Genomic DNA, 19271 nt, shown 5'->3' on the forward strand with positions numbered 1-19271 from the left:
TCGAGAACGGTCTTCACGTAAAGAGGCTGCAGGCTTTGAATGGGAGGACCAGTTGGGCTGATCCAACAGGGGGGCTCAAGCCTCACGATGCTCAGGGACGTAGGGACACCTTTGGTCCTCTACTCCCCACGGGCGATGGGTGCAGAGGTGTCTTTAGGCGTCGGGTTTTTCCTTACCGGAAGCAGTCGTGGTGGATGGGGCCCGCGTTTAGAGGCTGCAGGCAACCCTTGGCCCCCTGCAACTCAAACTTGGAGCGACAGGTGCAGTTATATGTCCTTAGATGTCATGTTTAGGTGGTTGTGAAGTCCTCTCGGATCTTTTCACAGGAGATCTTGGTCCCTGGGTGAAACACTGGCAGGTCTCCTGGTCTTTGGGCACTCAGCAGCTACAGGCCAAGTTGTCTTTTTGCACAATTGCCGAAATCATCCGGCAGGACGACAGGGGTATTTCCGAGTCAGTACTGGGTCTTCAGTTCTTGCTCTTTGTAACTCTTCAGGTCCATCTTCTTCTTTCAGGTCGGCAGGATATGATTTTATGGTGCTAGGGGCTCCCCTAAATATTGAATTTGGGGGGCTGCAGGGTAGTACCCAATGGGCTACTGACCCTTGGGGTTACTGCACGCTCTATATGACCACTTCCTGTGGGAAGTGGGCATAACCCTTATCCCAGAGTTCCTATGTTTGCCAATACAAAGATCAATAACTCTGTGTCCACTTCAGATTAGGCCACCTTTGGGGTGGAAACGCCTACCTGACTAGCTAATTCTCCTGCCTGTCCAGGTGCCAAAGGACTCTGAACACACTGTGAGGAAAGCCAGTCTCTTATTTCAAAGGCGGTAGCTTCTTCGAAGCTCCCCTGCCTTGGAATGCTAATCAGCAGGCCATCCTGTGAGAGGGGGGTGTGAACACCCTCCTCCAGAGCAGGCTTTGTTTCTTACCTCCTGTGAGCAAAGGCTCTTTCCCTTGGGGCTGAGAAACTCGTCTCTGGTGGCAAGCTGGCAGAATCTAGTCGGCCAACAAAGCAGGGGCTAGTGGGTTTTCAGGGGCACTTCTAAGGTCCCGTTTGGTTGCATGCATTTATAAATCCAACTCTGGAATGGCTGTGTGTTTATTAACCCCTTGTATGCTGGTGACGAACCCCAGCCGTCACGCTCCGCGGTGCTCATGTGCTGATGACGGCTTGGGTTCATCACGGCCCCGCCCTGTTCGTTTGTTTACCGCACAGCGGCGGAAACGGGCCAGCAGCGAAGGGGTTAATACAAGATGTATTATACCAAACATCCCACTCTTCTTCGAAGCCATCATGTACCCAGGGAGCTCGTTTTCACCAGTGTCCAGTACATGTTGTAAAATGGCTTCCCTGTTCACAGTAATGGAACTGACCAGCACAGGGGCATATCTTCTCATGCAGTGTATGCCATTACATGTAATATTAAGCACCCTGCCTTAGGGCTGTAAGGCCTGCTGTAGGGTTGACTTACAAATGTTACACGCAGTGTTAGAGGCCATGCCACACGAGGATGTGTGGCATGTTGTGTTTTTACTGTAGTCTGCCCCGAAACACGCAGACTGCAATAGGAGTCGTGCATGTTTGGTGAGGGGCGTCTTAGGGTGACACAATTTGTGCTGCAGTCCTGAGAAAACCTTCTTTAGTGCCTCATGCCCTAGGCACAAGGGGTACCATTTGATAGGGAATTACAGAGAGTGCTAAAGGTATTGCCAGGAAACAATTGTACAGTTTTGGGAAAGAGATCTGGTACTGGGGACCTGATGAGCCGGGACCCAGTGCACTTCCAGTCAATATCACATCAAATACCAGGCAAAAGGTGGGGGTGAATTTTGGCAACGGTTTTTGGGGCTCAAAGCATTGGTTCCCGCACTAGACCTGACATCCCTAGTTGTCTAATTCAAAGGTGCAAAGGGCGTGAGGCACAGTCCCCTATACCTCACAAATTGGTAAAGGCAACAGTTACCCCACTGGCTTACCCAAAGCAAATGCAAAACAGTTAGCCCAGCACACTTTTTAGAAAGTCAAACAATTATCAGATTATGTTATGTTTTTCTTATTGAACTTCATCCTTTATTTTTCATTTTTTTTAAATGTTTTGCAACCGCCAACGCGTTTCGTCGTCAAACGGACTTCTTCAGCGCTCCCAATGTGTTTTTATGATGCACTTTCATATGACCAATTTGACCGTATTTGTGACCAGTCAATCTGTAAAAAATATGAGAATAATCGGCGGCCCGTATATAGGGTATTTTTTCGTTTTTCCTTTGTATGTTTTTTTTTTACGCCAAGTAATTTACAATGTTGGATTTTGTAGCAATAACAGCAAGCAAGTCTAACCGCACGATCGTCCACAGCAGAGGCAGCGCAAGGTGGGGGTGACCATGTAAAAAAGAGGCAATTTTCTACACTAGTGGCCCAAGCATCCACTAGTCTCTTGAATCCTAATGTAAGAGGATATAGACTAGACATTCTCTAAACACAAGTTCTTCTCTGTCATTCTTGTCCTCAGGTCTGTAAGTACCACATGTTTCCTGGGCAGATATTCACATGCACTGTTGTACAAAGTTGTGGGCATCTTGCAGGCTGTCCGAGACGGCATCCATCTATCCTTACAGCAACTGATCTTAGACGGACTTGATGCAGCAAAACAGTCAAAGTATGGTTGATTGTGTTTTGATACACTTGCATAAAGGGATCATCATCAGGACTTGAATCAAAACCCGCCCAGGCCAGTGAAGAGTACAATCCTATCAAAGTATATACAATATTCTCAGCAAGGGGATGCAGGTGCATCAAGATGTGAATGAGAAGAAACCAGTCCGGTCAAATTGGAATGTAGAGTGCCCCACTCGAATCTGCGAGAGCAATAGATGTGTGAATACTACTGTGACCTGCCCAAAATATCACAGCTGATGCGAGGCAGGTCCGAGATGCATGATCCCACATGGAGGACCGATCAATCAAGTCTGTGAGGTTGTGAAGTGCAGGTAATCCGGCATTGAGGATCCAGTCTACGCCAAGCAAGTGTATCCACAACCTCACACGCTAGGAACTGAAAATGCTACTTATCCTGTAAGCATCTGTTTGTAGTTTGTAGTGCTGTAGATTCACAGTTGCCCACCCTCCTCCCCAGAAGTCTGTCTCTTTTGCATATCAATTACTGCCTTTTCACTGCACATTGCTCTTCATGCACTTTACCTACTCCATACATACTCTCATCCGCTATACTAAAACAATCTTACATAAGCAATGTACACCAAGGAGAGGAGTCGCACTACATCTCATGACTTGAGAGACCTCATAGAAGAAAAACAACTTGCAAACTTCCAAGCCCAGGACTAGATGGCAGAAGTATGCTAAGCATGTGAATTAACCGCACTACATTCTCCGAACAACTGGTTAAAGGGTAAATAGAGTTTTCCTTTTATTAAACTGATGTGAGAAGAAATGTATTGTAAACAATCTTTTGGAGACTGTCATTTGTTAGCAGAACATATAGGTTATAGTTCTTAACCGTGGCATAGATAATGTCTCACAGATTTATAATCCATTTCGAGAAGAAAGGTCTGGTAGAATCGTGCTTACAAAAAACAGTGTGTTCTAATCTTTTGATGCCCAGGTTTGCACAAACATCATCTTTGTTTATTTTTTAGGAGCGTAAAACATATTCTTTTTCAAATGTCGAACCTTCTCCAAGTACTCCATCGTTGTCTCGTTCCAGTTCAGTAAGTGGAGTGGATATGGCAGGCCTTCAATCATCCTTCCTTTCTCAGGTACTTCCATTCAACTGTACATAAACACTGTTTAATCGTTTTTTGTCTACATGATAATTGTAAGTTGATCAGCTTCCATTTAGATAACAATAACCAGAGCACTGAGGATAGTTTCATCAATTATTCTTTACAGTAATCCGTATTGTAGCTCTGTGAGCCTAATGTTCAGCAGCACTTAGAGCTGCCATATTACCTCTATGTAGTATCCATATTCAAATCTTCATTTCTTTTACAAGTGTTCCTATTTCCCAACTTGGTCCCCACACCCTCAGGCAGAGTCAAGGACCCACAAATATGCTTCACCATCTATTTGACATTTCCTACCAAAATGTGTGTTGAGGTTTCAGTAATATTATCTATATTATGTAGCTGATCCAGTTAGTTTCCAGAAATGAATAACATTTAGCTATGGGCTCTGGAAGGCCTGACACAGCTAAATAGGTGGGTTTTATTTATAATGATAAAATCAATTTAGAAATGTATTGTGTACTACATACCGTATGTGGTCTATTTGCAATCAAGATTAGTTTGACAGGTTGAACCAATGGGCTCTTTATAGTTTACACATTTTGAGGAGCTTTATGTTGATAACAATGATCACGCTTTTTTGTGATGACTAAAATCAGTGAATATCTTTATTGAAAACAGTCCTGACGTTCCTTTCCCGCAATCAATATTCTGTGTCTCCTATAATTTATTTCAGGATGATCCTCATGAACATTCACTTGGCCCAATGACCATGTCTGCTAGTGGGAGCAATCTTTATGAAGCCGTAAGAATGGGGTCTGGCTCTAGCATTATTGAAAATCTACAGTCACAGTTAAAACTAAGGGAAGGCGAAATTGTTCAGCTGCAGGTAGGATAATCCACTTCATCATGCATAGATTTTATAACTCTTTCTACCTCACTTTATTTAATTTTATAACTACAAGAACAACCAGCAGATCTGTTTGTTTCATCCCATGCTTCTTTTTGATATTTTATGTTTTATATTTATTTATATTGAGTTATACATAATTCATTTCCAACAGAAAGAAATAAAAATGGCTGTATCTTTGAAAAGAGATGCCCAACATGAAAATAAAAACTAGATGTGAGCCTGTTGCAGGTTGGTTCACCTGTTAGGTTCAGACTCTGGTGAGCTTCATTTTTCAAGGCTGAAAGTGAAGCAGATAATTGCCCCCATCCGAGTTTTCTGGGTTAGGGTTTTGAACCTGCAGACTGTCAGTGAGTTAGACCTCTCTTTCCCAGTCTTCTTAAGCGTCCATTATTTAAAAAGTGCTGTACGTCTCAATATTTCCCTCCCCACAACATAGACTAAATCTACAAAGCTTCATATTGCCACACAGGACTACAAGATTATGTTTTCCTTTCAGAGAAGCGTTGTTGACCATTTTATATGCTTCAAGGATAAGCCTTATTCCTCTCCTGCAGTTGGTAGACATGTAGCCAGGAAGCTGAAACTAGTCCTGTCAGATCCCACTGTCATTTTTTACATGTTTGCCAGAGAGCCTGGCTGTTCAGGCTTAGTCTGTCAAACTGAACCCTGACACGCTTGCATCTCCTCCACCAGATCGAGTCGAAGAAGCTTGGTGTGTTGTTCCCTGAAATGTCCCAAGGTGTAGCACTCAAAGCCTATAACACATGTCTGTCTGTGTGTTGCTTTAAGGAAAATGACTCAAATTGCTACTCCATCTTTACTGCAGCACTTGTAAAGGCTTTTTTGGAGCTCTTTCTGTAATGATGGGAAACGTGTAGGTTAGGCACACCTGAGTAGATGCAGCAGATACTGTGGCATGGCCTCTGCGTTAGGTGTTGGTTTTCATCGCTACGACTGCATAAGCCCCACTGAAAGTTCAGAAAACAATCAGTGAAGTCTGATTGACATGCCCTTTGATGGGCAGTGCCTCTTCAGTGAAACAGCTAGAGTTTCCAAAATTGTGAGATTCTTCCATCTGGTTCCAAACATCGACCAGAGTCTATCCCTACTTCTGAACTACCTTAAAGCAATCCAAAGTTGGGGGAAGCTGGCTCTTTATGTGATACATCAATAAGTTGATGTACCGTGTAAAGACTCCAGGGATTCCCTTATGAGTGGACAGCGGCTTGCTATGCAATCCCAAAGTGGTCTATTAGGGGGTACTGTGGTCAAGCAGCCTTAGGCTTAACACCAAGGAGTGCAAGACATTTGCAAATACACACAATGATCAATAAGTCACGTCACAACTCAAGAAGGAGATCCACACCAATTTATAAAAATGGAAAGTATCTTTATATATGTCTACTCAGAGAAAATCGTTCAGTTCAGGTAAGTAGGTTTTTAAATATAAATTCTTTTCAGTTCAGAAAGTGGACACAATGCAAGTTTTGAGTTCTGCAATGTTTTCCTATGGCAGTAAGACGAAATTCTATAAACAGGTACAGTACATCTTCCTACCGGACTAATCTCCTTGAGTTAAGGTGAGTGGTGGGTAAGGACCAAGGCAGGGGCACGAGAGCGACAGGGTGCAAATAAGCGTTGGGAGTCTAATGGGTTTCAATGGGGATTGGTCACTGTAAAAAGAGGCTGCAGGTTCTTGCTAGTAAGACAGTCAGGTTGAACCAACAGAGGGGTTCAAGGCTTGGAATGCTCAGGGACATCGGGACACCTGGTGTCAGGGGTGCAGGGGTGTCTTTAGGCGTCAGGTTTCTCTTACTGGGAGCAGTCGTGGTCGAGGGGGCCTACTTGCTGAGGCTGCAGGCGACGTCTGTTAGTCCATTAGGGTTGAAACCACAATGGACTCAGGCTCTGGAGGGCTGGGGAACTTTGTTGGCACCATTGGCCCACTTGGACTCGGGCCAGAGGCGAAGGGAGCAGCGTTTTCTTAGGGTGTCGGCTTTTGGCAGTTCCGAAGGCTTCAGAGTTTTCTTCTTTGGAATTCTTTGGAACAGGTCCACTGTTCACAGAATATCTTGGTCTTTATTGAAGGCAGACAGTCCTCCCAGGTTTTGGAGGCACTCAGCTGCAGGACGAGCCATCTTTGGCTCAGAGTCAACAGAGAACGGCATACACAGCAGGGCTAGTGCCAAGTCAGGTGCTCTCTTCAGTCGTCTGCTTTTGAGGCTCTTTGTGCCTTCTCCGTAGGCCGTCAGGATCTGCTTCTCTGGTGCTAGGGACTCCACTGCATACTAAATTTAGGAGCGTTAGGGACTGTAGAAGTAGCCAATGGGCGGCTGACCTTTGGGGTCACTATGCGCCCTATATGACCACTTCCCATGGGAAGTGGGCATAACCCTGTCTCAAAATTCCTAAGTTGCCCATCACAAAGATGACTACTTCTGAAAAATTGAGTCCACCTCACAGTAACCCACCTTAGGGGTGGTACTAGCTGGAGGTGGCACGCTTACCTGACTAGCTAATTTTCTCGCCTGTCCAGGTGCCAAGGGGTTCCTGGACAAAGGGGTTGGCTTCCTCTCTTGTGAAGGGGAGCCACATTTGCATTTCAAAGCCAGCAGCCCTTTGAGGCTTGCCACCTAAGGAATCCTAATCAGAAGGTTATCCTGTGGCAGGGGGTGTTACAACCTCTTCCCTGAAAGGCTTTTGTTCTGGTTCTCCTAAGAGCAAAAGGCTCTCACTCTAGGGGGTAAGACAGCATCTTGGTAGCAGGCTGGCAGAAACCAGTAGACCAGGATACAGAGGCTCTAAGGTGCTCTCTAGAGTGCATGTATTGGTCAATCTGACACTTGCATCCATGTGTGTTTGCCAATACGAGATGTTTGATACAAAACATCCATATTTTTAGTGAAGCCATCATGTAGCTGGGGAACTAGTTTTCACCAGTGTCCAGCACATGTTCTAAAATGGCTTCTCTGGTCACTTATACTGGCTGTAATGGAACTGACCAGAACATGGGCATATCTGCTTATGCAAGTATGCCCTCACTTGTACTAATAACCCTGCCTTAGGGCTGTCAGGCCAGCTGTAGAGGCGACTTAGTAGTATCACATGTGTGGTAGGAGACGTAGCACCCAGGGAAGTGTTACATGTCATGTTTTCACTTTTGTTTGCACCTAGATACACAGCCTGCAATAATGGCAGTCTTGCAGGTACTTGGTGAGGGGTCCTTTAGGATAGTACAATTCATGCCGCAGCCCTTAGGAGCCTTGTTTATTTAGTACATCAGGCCCTAGGTACCAGGGTAACATTTACTAGGGACTTACAGTGGGTAGCAAAGTTTTGCCAATTGGGGAACAAGTCTTGGGAAAGAGTTCCAGCAGTGGGAACCTTATTAGCATGAACCAAATGCACTTTCAGTCAAAATCATGTCATTTACCAGGCAGAAAGTGTGGGCAGAAAGTGTCGGTGGCCATGTCAACAAGCATTGGTATAGCCAATAGGTCTCGCTTTTGGGACCTTATAAGTGATTAGCCATGCAACACTTCATGTTGTTTAATGAAGGATATTGTGGTGGATAACTAAACACTTGAAATGTCCCAAAGGCGAGACCTATTGGCTTTGCATTGGGGGGCCTTATAAGTTTTTAGGTAGAGCTATTGACGTTGCCAATGTTTCTAAGCTGTGCTGTAGAGATGTGTGGCTGCTGTGCAGCATGCTGAAAAGATGTAAATAAAAAGTGTAAGAAGCACTGAGTGATGCTGTGGTGTCGTTGAGTGATGCTGTCCTGGCCCTGAGTTATGCAGCGGTGGTGTTGAGTGATGCTGTGCTGACCCTGAGTGATGCTGTGCTGGCCCTGAGTGATGCTGTGCTGGCCCTGAGTGATGCTGTGCTGGCCCTGAGTGATGTTGTGCTGGCCCTGAGTTATGCTGTGGTGATGCTGATTGATTCTGTGGCGCTGTAGAGGGATGCTGTGGTAGCGCATAGTGATGCTGTGGTGGTACTGACTGATGCTGTTGAGTTTCTAAGTGATGCTGTGGTGGTGCTGAGTAATGCTGTGGTGAAGGTGAGTGATTCTGTGGTGGCCCTGAGTGATGCTGTGGTGGTGCAGAGTGATGATGTGGTGGTGCTGACTGATGCTGCAGTGGTGCTGACTGATGCAGTGGTGCTGGGGATGCTGCAGTGGTCCTGAGTGATGCTGTGGTGGTCCTGAGTGATGCTGTGGTGGTCCTGAGTGATGCTGTGGTGGTCCTGAGTGATGCTGTGGTGGTCCTGAGTGATGCTGTGGTGGTCCTGAGTGATGCTGTGGTGGTCCCGAGAGATGCTGTGGTGGTCCCGAGAGATGCTGTGGTGGTCCCGAGTGATGCTGTGGTGGTCCCGAGTGATGCTGTGGTGGTCCCGAGTGATGCTGTGGTGGTCCCGAGTGATGCTGTGGTGATCCCGAGTGATGCTGTGGTGGTCCCGAGTGATGCTGTGGTGGTCCCGAGTGATGCTGTGGTGGTCCCGAGTGATGCTGTGGTGGTCCCGAGTGATGCTGTGGTGATCCCGAGTGATGCTGTGGTGGTCCCGAGTGATGCTGTGGTGGTCCCGAGTGATGCTGTGGTGGTCCCGAGTGATGCTGTGGTGGTCCCGAGTGATGCTGTGGTTGTCCCGAGTGACGCTGTGGTGATGCTGAGTGACGCTGTGGTGGTGCTGAGTGACGCTGTGGTGGTGCTGAGTGACGCTTTTGTGGTGCTGAGTGACACTGTGGTGGTGCTGAGTGTCGCTGTGGTGGTGCTGAGTGTCGCTGTGGTGGTGCTGAGTGTCGCTGTGGTGGTGCTGAGTGTCGCTGTGGTGGTGCTGAGTGACGCTGTGGTGGTGCTGAGTGACGCTGTGGTGGTGCTGAGTGACGCTGTGGTGGTGCTGAGTGACGCTGTGGTGATGCTGAGTGGCGCTGTGGTGGTGCTGAGTGACGGTGTGGTGGTGCTGAGTGACGCTGTGGTGGCGCTGAGTGACGCTGTGGTGGCGCTGAGTGACGTTGTGGTGGCGCTGAGTGACGTTGTGGTGGCGCTGAGTGATGCTGTTGTTGTGGCGCTGAGTGATGCTGTTGTTGTGGCGCTGAGTGATGCTGTTGTTGTGGCGCTGAGTGATGCTGTTGTTGTGGCGCTGAGTGATGCTGTTGTTGTGGCGCTGAGTGATGCTGTTGTTGTGGCGCTGAGTGATGCTGTTGTTGTGGCGCTGAGTGATGCTGTTGTTGTGGCGCTGAGTGATGCTGTTGTGGCGCTGAGTGATGCTGTGGTGGTGCTGAGTGATGCTGTGGTGGCGCTGAGTGATGCTGTGGTGGCGCTGAGTGATGCTGTTGTGGTAAAAAAGGGGGTGGTGGTGATGGACTGAGCATCTGAACCAATCAAACACTCACACCCAGTCAAGAGATCTGGGTTTAATCCATCACCGTTCTTTAGCCCACTCTGCCACCCCAGTTCAGACATGGCCATATGCAAATCAGTCTGACCCTGTGCCTCATGGGAACAGTCCAGCCTGAACTGCCAAGCCATGCCTTCCCTGGACCGGAAACAAGCTTCCTAGGACCGGTTTCTGGCATTACAGCCGTCTTCAGCCAGGCTTGCTTGAATCCAGTGGCAAAGTGAGCAACGGACTCACGTCTGAGCATACCCTGCCAACTTATGGCGAACAAAGCGGTACAAAAGAGGGTGGTGATGGGCGGAGCATCTGAACCAATCAAACACACACACCTCAAAATAACAGCATAAAGTGGGGGCAATCCAACATTTCACTACTAAGAACCAAGAATACTTTTTCAGGGTTATCATTTGAGATTTAAACCCCAGATGTCCACTGGAGCTTTTCTTCTCACATCTACTGAAAATGAAATAACCAGACATATTGAACTGAGCCCACTAACCAGGTCTTAAAGGATCGAATGGAAGCACTGTGCAAAGAACCTGTCTTAACATCATATTGGAGAGTTACAAAAGAATGTTTACCTGCAGTTAGGCTCTATACAACCTATGCCTACTGTGTCTTAAAAGAACACCGGAATGGCCAATGAGCATGCACCTCTTGCTTGGGTGGCTGGTCATAAAGGTACAAACCCTAGTCTGTTAAGATTTCCTGTCGCTACCATCTTTTTCCTCTTTGTAACCCACTGATGCACAAATAAGCAGGTCAGCTTAAGCCTTCTATCCCAAATTTGGGCTAGTCTATTGTTTCCCATATGCTGTAAACCTGAGGAGTAAATGTGCCACAGAGCTCTGAATCTAACACTACCCCCGCAGCCGACATAGTCCTTTCTGGTTCCTTCACCTCAGCATGTTTCGTCTTCTTCTGTGCCCATGTTAGCACGTGCTCAAACAGTGTTGCTGACTTCTGTTGCTACAGGTGTCCATATTGGCACTCGCACCAGATGGTTTGGTGGGCGCTATTGCAGTGCCTACTTGACTCTTGTCATTTCATATATGTTTCAACTTCATCCTTGAAAGTTGAATTCCCTGTTACCCTGTAAGCTTTCATGCTAAGAATGTGTTCGAGGCATATGAGCTGCAGATCGTACACTTAGCAATAGATCGCCACCTGGTGTTGGGCTCGGATGATTGCTGGTTGTTGTCTTCTTGGAAGAAGTCTTTGTAGTCACGAGATAGGTGACTCCTCCCTTGGACAATACTGCGCATGGTCATCAACTCCATCCTCAGATTGTTTTTTTCCGCTACTGGGTTCGGATGAAAGTTTTCCGCTCCGGCTAGAAAAGACTTTTCAGCAACTTCGAAGCGTGAAACTTTATAAAAACATTTTTCGACATCGAATAGACTTTTCTACATCACCAGCTACTTCCCGGTGCGTCGACGCGGGCCGTTGGGCCTATCGGCGCCATGCGGCCTACGCCTCATGGAAAGAAAACTATTCAAGAGATGCCCGGTATGTCGAGCGAAATTCCCTCATAGCGACCATCACTAGGTTTGCAACCTCTGTCTATCGCCGGAACACGACGAGTCAACTTGCACAGCCTGTGCCTCCTTCCGATCGAAAAAGACCATTCGGGATCGGAGGGCGCGTCGACACGAAATGAGGAGATCAGCGCCAGCACCGGAGGCCATCTTTGAGGGGGAGATCGTCGGAGAGGACGACTCCGGAGAAGAAGATCCACTCGAAGATGTATCCGAGGACGAGGCTCCACTCATCGCCGAGGAAGGCTCGCATGATCTCCAGATCATATCGGTGGCAGAGGACTCCGATGATTCGATCCCATCTCGACAACCCGTGAGTACCCCTGCCCCTGTACTACATACACTACCCAAAACAAAGGCAGCGGTCGGCACTCCGCCCATGGGGCCCAGTCGAGACCGAAAATTACCCTCCGAAGCCCCGCCTTCGGGCTCGGCTCCGAGGAAAAAGACTACCCCTTCTGGTGCTTCGGCACCGAAAAAGCCACATGTGCCAATTCCACCTCCTCCATTGGCACCGAAACATCCTTCGACCCCGAAGGACTCTTCGACACCGAAGCCAAAACACCCTTTGGTGCCCAAAGACAAAGACCCTTCTGAACCATCGGTGCCGAAGCCAAAGACTGTACCGGACTCGAAAGCTTCGACTCCGATACCTTCCGGTCTCGAAAATAAGGATTGAAAGACAGATTCCGGCGCCGCAGGCCCAACGAAACCTGTCTCCACGCCTAAATCGGTACCGAAGACTCCAAGGCCTGATACAGACACGCCTAAACCCTCTGACAAGCCTACCAAGCCAAAACCACCTTCGGCACCGAAGATTTTGCCACAGGACTCGGTAACTCCTCCTAAAGCAAAAAACACTAAACAACCTCTACCGGCACCGAAGAAATCGACGCCGAAAAAGATTGTACATGAGGAAGAACTGTTTAGACCAGATCCTAAACAGAACAAGCATTAGAAATGCAATCGGGCTCGGATTTATTTGAGTTTGAGCTAATGGCATTGTAAATGGCAATGTCTTTTCGCCATGTGTTATGGAGTGCGTGCATGTGGTGTGTAGTGGAATTATGTGGGTTGGATTGTAATTTTAGCAATGGTGGCATGCTGTGCTTTAGATGAATATGTTTAAAAGTAAAGTGTACCATACTGCGATTGCTACAATAGTTAATTGTGGATGCGTTAACAATTGATGCGTGCACTGATGGCTGGTGGTGTGTGTGCTTGGTGAAAGAGTGCTCTGCCGGCTGGAGGTGTGTGTGCCTGGTGGAAGGGTGCACTGACGGCTGGTGGGTGTGTGCTTGGTAAAAGCGTGCACAGATGGCTGATGGTGTGTGTGTTTGGTGAAAGCGTGCATTGATGGCTGGTGGTGTTTGGCCCTGGTGAAAGCGTGCACTGACAGCTGGTGGTGTGTGGTTGTGTGTGTAGTGGTGAGTCTGTGGTGGTGAGTCTGTGGTAGTGAGTCTGTGGGGGGTGAGTCTGTGGGGGTGTGTGTGTGGTAGTGAGTGTGTTGTGGTGAGTGGTGTTGAGTGTGTGGTCCTGACAGTGGTGTGTGTGTGTGGTATCTGTATATGGTGTGTGTGTGTGTGGTGTATGTGTGTGTATGGTGTGTGTGTGGTCTTATGTGTGTGGTGTGGTGTTATGTATGTGTGTGGTGGACTTAGTTTGAGTGTTTGTTTCCTGCACACTCACACACTGCCCCTACACATTCACACACTGCTCACCCTGCACACTCGCACTGCTCACCCTGCACACTCACACAATGTGCACCCTGCACACTCACACACTGTTCACCCTGCACACTCACACACTGCAGTCACACTCACTCTGCAGTCACACTCACTCTGCACTCACTGCTACTCTGCACTCACTGCTACTCTGCACTCACTGCTACTCTGCACTCACTGCTACTCTGCACTCACTGCTACTCTGCACTCACTGCTACTCTGCACTCACTGCTACTCTGCACTCACTGCTACTCTGCACTCACTGTCAATCTGCACTCACTGTCAATCTGCACTCTGTCGCTCTCGCACTCACTCTGCACTCACCGTCACTCTGCACTCACCGTCACTCTGCACTCACCGTCACTCTGCACTCACCGTCACTCTGCACTCACCGTCACTCTGCACTCACTGTCACTCTGCACTCACTGTCACTCTGCACTCACTGTCACTCTGCACTCACTGTCACTCTGCACTCACTGTCACTCTGCACTCACTGTCACTCTGCACTCTCACTGTCACTCTGCACTCTCACTGTCACTCTGCACTCTCACTGTCACTCTGCACTCTCACTGTCACTCTCGCACTTACTCTGCACTCACTGTCACTCTGCACTCACTGTCACTCTGCACTCACTGTCACTCTGCACTCACTGTCACTCTGCACTCAGTCTGCACTCACTGTCACTCTGCACTCACTGTCACTCTGCACTCACTGTCACTCTGCACTCACTGTCACTCTGCACTCACTGTCACTCTGCACTCACTGTCACTCTGCACTCACTGTCACTCTGCACTCACTGTCACTCTGCACTACTGTCACTCTGCACTACTGTCACTCTGCACTCACTGTCACTCTGCACTCACTGTCACTCTGCACTCACTGTCACTCTGCACTCACTGTCACTCTGCACTCACTGTCACTCTGCACTCACTGTCACTCTGCACTACTGTCACTCTGCACTCACTGTCACTCTGCACTCACTGTCACTCTGCACTACTGTCACTCTGCACTCACTGTCACTCTGCACTCACTGTCACTCTGCACTCACTGTCACTCTGCACTACTGTCACTCTGCACTACTGTCACTCTGCACTCACTGTCACTCTGCACTCACTGTCACTCTGCACTACTGTCACTCTGCACTCACTGTCACTCTGCACTCACTGTCACTCTGCACTCACTGTCACTCTGCACTCACTGTCACTCTGCACTCACTGTCACTCTGCACTCACTGTCACTCTGCACTACTGTCACTCTGCACTACTGTCACTCTGCACTCACTGTCACTCTGCACTCACTGTCACTCTGCACTCACTGTCACTCTGCACTCACTGTCACTCTGCACTCACCGTCACTCTGCACTCACTGGCACTCTGCACTCACTGGCACTCTGCACTCACTGGCACTGCACTCACTGTCACTCTGCACTCTCACTGTCACTCTGCACTCTCACTATCACTCTCGCACTTACTCTGCATTCACTGTCACTCTGCACTCACTGTCACTCTGCACTCACTGTCACTCTGCACTCTGTCACTCTGCACTCACTGTCACTCTGCACTCACTGTCACTCTGCACTCACTGTCACTCTGCACTCACTGTCACTCTGCACTCACTGTCACTCTGCACTCACTGTCACTCTGCACTCAGTCTGCACTCACTGTCACTCTGCACTCACTGTCACTCTACACTCACTGTCACTCTGCACTCACCGTCACTCTGCACTCACCGTCACTCTGCACTCACCGTCACTCTGCACTCACCGTCACTCTGCACTCACTGTCACTCTGCACTCACTGTCACTCTGCACTCACTGTCACTCTGCACTCACTGTCACTCTGCACTCACTGTCACTCTGCACTCACTGTCACTCTGCACTCACTGACACTCTGCACTCTCACTGTCACTGCACTCTCACTCACTCTGCACTCACTGTCACTCTGCACTCACTGTCACTCTGCACTCTCACTGTCACTCTGCACTCTCACTGTCACTCTCGCACTTACTCTGCACTCACTGTCACTCTGCACTCACTGTCACTCTGCACTCACTGTCACTCTGCACTCACTGTCACTCTGCACTCAGTCTGCACTCACTGTCACTCTGCACTCTGTCACTCTGCACTCTGTCACTCTGCACTCTGTCACTCTGCACTCACTGTCATTCTGCACTCACCGTCACTCTGCACTCACTGTCACTCTGCACTCACTGTCACTCTGCACTCAGTCTGCACTCACTGTCACTCTGCACTCAGTCTGCACTCACTGTCACTCTGCACTCACTGTCACTCTGCACTCACTGTCACTCTGCACTCACTGTCACTCTGCACTCAGTCTGCACTCACTGTCACTCTGCACTCACTGTCACTCTGCACTCACTGTCACTCTGCACTCACTGTCACTCTGCACTCAGTCTGCACTCACTGTCACTCTGCACTCACTGTCACTCTGCACTCACTGTCACTCTGCACTCAGTCTACACTCACTGTCCACTCTTCGGTAAGAAACCACTAGAAGTGTTTCAGAGGTAGCAGACAAAAAGACATGTATGAGTGGAGACAAGAAGGGGCTGGAACATTGTTGTATGCAGGGGTCATCGGATAACCCCAAGTTATAAAATAAGAGCCATTGGCAAGGATTTCACATGCTAACATTGCTGGTGCCGTGAGTGAGCCAGCCAAATATCTACAAAATTACTTGTACTCAATCTCAACCACTGGTAAGTCATTGCATTGTATGGTTTGTGTACATACAGAGTAGGACCAACCATGCGTGACCCTTCTTGACCCTGTTCGAGAAGCAAGAATACAGTCTGTATGAGCCACCCAAATCTCTTCTGAAGCACAACACAAGCAACGTTAGATATGTTCCTGACTCAGAGGACCTCTGATTGAGTCCTTTTACCAGAGAGAGTGCAAGACCCAGATAGAAAAATGCCATATTATGACACATATCGCGACTTAGGATCGAAACGCTTGAATCAGTCTGAAGCCCAAGGGGCGTGGCCTAGCAGTGTAGGCCGGACTATTCCTTTCGGGTGTGGCAATGGGTGGTATTTGTATGGCTGTTTTATGTGTGTGTTGACACAGTGGCGCTAAACACCAAAAGTACGAAAAGTGCCCAGTGTGATTATCAATGGCTGAGACTGATACAAGCAGTAGCCCCCCGATATTTTTAGGGAATTTTTGATTCTCTTTTGATGTGACCATAGAGGCATCCATTCCTTCTTTCTTCGACCCCACTGCATTCGCATTATGTTTTTTTTTATAGTCCATGGACAAGGGTATTCCAGAAGTTTAAAATGTCTGGACCTGTGACTAATATTAATTGTGGCACACACCTCCATTGACCCAAAAGTGCCCCATCACTCTTGAACAATGCGAGTCACCTGGATAAGCGTCTTGCTCTTTTCGTTGGGCTTTCTCTCCTCGTTTCTCTTGCTTTTCTAATTCTAGTCTTAACATCCTGCTACTTGTTTGCAATCAATTCCTTCGACATTTTATTCAGCTTAACCAATTTAAGTCTTGTGTATGCAAAGAACTATCCAAGTGCAAATAAAATATGAAATTTGATAACCTAAGTGAGAAGAAATGAAAAAAAACCACTGACCTAAACTATTGCTACTTGATTAACACCTAATGTGGAGAACGCAATGAGAGGCATTTCCCATTGAATTATGTTGAATGCCTGTTAATATTGTGCTGAAAAGACCTGGTATACGGTCACCAGGCACTCTTCGCACTGCATGAGAACAAAACTACACTAAACAGTAACCCGATTGGTCCCAACGTAATGACACCATCAGTGTTGATACAGCGACCTCCCGCTGTGCCATCCAATCAGTGGCTTCCTGCTACCAGTCAGTCCGTCTTTGGGACCCTGACACAGAACCTTAAGGAACAAATGCGTTTTATATTTATTCTAATTAATGCAGGAAATGACGCACGCGGTGTAGACAGGTCAGCAAGTGTGAACACTGCTAGAGGACTCGACAGCCACGCAATGTATTTGTGAAGGACCAGCAAAAGCACACAGACAAAAATACCATCATAGTAAAACAAAAAAAATGTATTTTAAGAACCGAACAATAATATTTCTAAATACAAATTACTTCTTATTCAGCTTTGACAAATCATTAAAAAAAATAATGTTTTGCGTAGCTATTAATGTGCATAAAGCGTGTTTGCTAGCGATGTGTTCTGCAGATATTTTAAAAATCTAAGTTTAACAGGGCTAGTTAGCCGTCTTCTAAAAAGATTTTTAAACTTATTTTGATCTTCTTTGACAACCAGAAAAAATACTTTGTTTCGTTTTATTTTTACATTTACATTGAAACTCATCTATACCTGTTGCTTTCTTTGCGCATTCATTATTCAGAACATACCATATGTTTTTTAAGGAGCTCACAGTTAGGGTTGCTAGACTTACCGACGATGCTGCGAAACTACCCCTCCTTTCTTTCCTTGACACCCCCTTTCCCCGAAAGACGTGTTTCCCAAGATTCCAGCCGTCAGGGGCTATGAAGGAGCAGCCGTCCATTTCCACTTTCGACAAGGTACAGGGCTATGACCGGAGTTGGGGGTACGCCGCTGCCCCTAGCTGGCATTCACGATGAACGGTGCTCGCATTCTCAGGAGCGGCACCTGAAAGGCGACAGGACTTCCGCAAGGCCTACCGAGCCTCCGCGCACTGGGCTGGGCTAACACCACGCCTGGCCTTTAACACGATGACGAACGATCCCACACAGTGTAAACACGGCCTGAAACGTTCATGCCCAGAGAAGCTTAATAAATAGGAAAAAAAAAGTTTCACAGGACATTTAGCACTGACTTGTTGTATGGAAATAAAATGTAACCCAGCATAAAAAGAGAACACAGTAAAAGCAAGAACGCGCGCCATTCACTGCAGACTGGTGAACGCGCCCACAACATCTGCATTACATTATCGCGGCACCCTGACAGCTCCTAATGAAAATTAATGGACTGCCGTGCGCGAAACCGCACAGAAAATGCCAAAAATGGCGGGAAAAAAAACATATGCCCTATCCTATCAAGACTACTAAAAAGACAGCACGGCGAGGACCAATCACCATTCAGATTACAAAATAAAGCACTGCAAAAGTACGAGCACAGAGGAATTTTTCCAGCACGAGCCAGAAAGCCCGTTACAATACGGCTCGCAGCTCCTCTCCACTTCTGACGAAGTGGTGACGTCGCCGAGCCCGTAAAAAGGTCTATATTAATCCAAAGACTGGACATGTGGAAGCAATTCCTCACAAGAAAAGACCAGCAGACACACCACTTCCACCTGTGGTTCCTGCCAAGAAGAAGGATTGTGCAACTTCTCCAATGCATCCTTACTCTCCTTCACCTTTTTCCTCTCCTATCCCTCCTTATATTGAACCTATAACTTCTCCTGTTCAATCTCCTGCATCATCACACCACACTGACGAGGAGTATAATGTAGGTGGGGGGAATGACGTTCCAGAGCCACATGCATACCCTTTAGATGAGGATGTCAATCCAGAATATCCTAAGGATGACATGTACAATTTTCCACCATATAACGTGCCGGACATTCCTGATCCTCAGTACTACCCAACAAAACCTTCCCCTCCAGAAGATAGTATTGGGTTTAATCATCTTTTAAATAGAGCTGCCCTTTACCATGGGGTCTCAATGCACTCTGATGCCATTGAGGAGGATTTATTACTAGACACTTTTGAGCAGTCACAAAGGGCTACACAAATACTACCTATGATCAAAGGAGTCATTAAACATACTCCAGACATATTTAAAGACCCGGTACGATGTAGGGTGTTAAACCCCAGAATAGAGAAAAAGTATAGACCAGCACCATCTGACCCAGTCTATATTAAGGGACATCTGCCACTAGACTCTTTGGTTGTGTCTAATGCACGTAAAAGAGCCAATTCCCAAGACTCTGGTGAT

General features: G+C 47.5%; 1 protein-coding gene across 1 annotated transcript in view; it reads left to right on the forward strand.

The window, feature by feature from the left end:
* The window catches only part of TMF1 (TATA element modulatory factor 1), a 311640-nt gene that overhangs the window by 238712 nt on the left and 53657 nt on the right, over positions 1–19271 (forward strand). Inside the window, exons 14-15 of the mRNA XM_086939038.1 lie at positions 3663–3782; positions 4486–4638. Coding sequence (XP_086795164.1) covers positions 3663–3782; positions 4486–4638 — 273 coding nt within the window. The remainder of the gene's footprint in view (positions 1–3662; positions 3783–4485; positions 4639–19271) is intronic.

The sequence above is a fragment of the Lissotriton vulgaris genome, chromosome 9, assembly GCF_964263255.1.
Source record: "Lissotriton vulgaris chromosome 9, aLisVul1.2, whole genome shotgun sequence".
Classification (NCBI taxonomy): Eukaryota; Metazoa; Chordata; class Amphibia; order Caudata; family Salamandridae; genus Lissotriton; species Lissotriton vulgaris.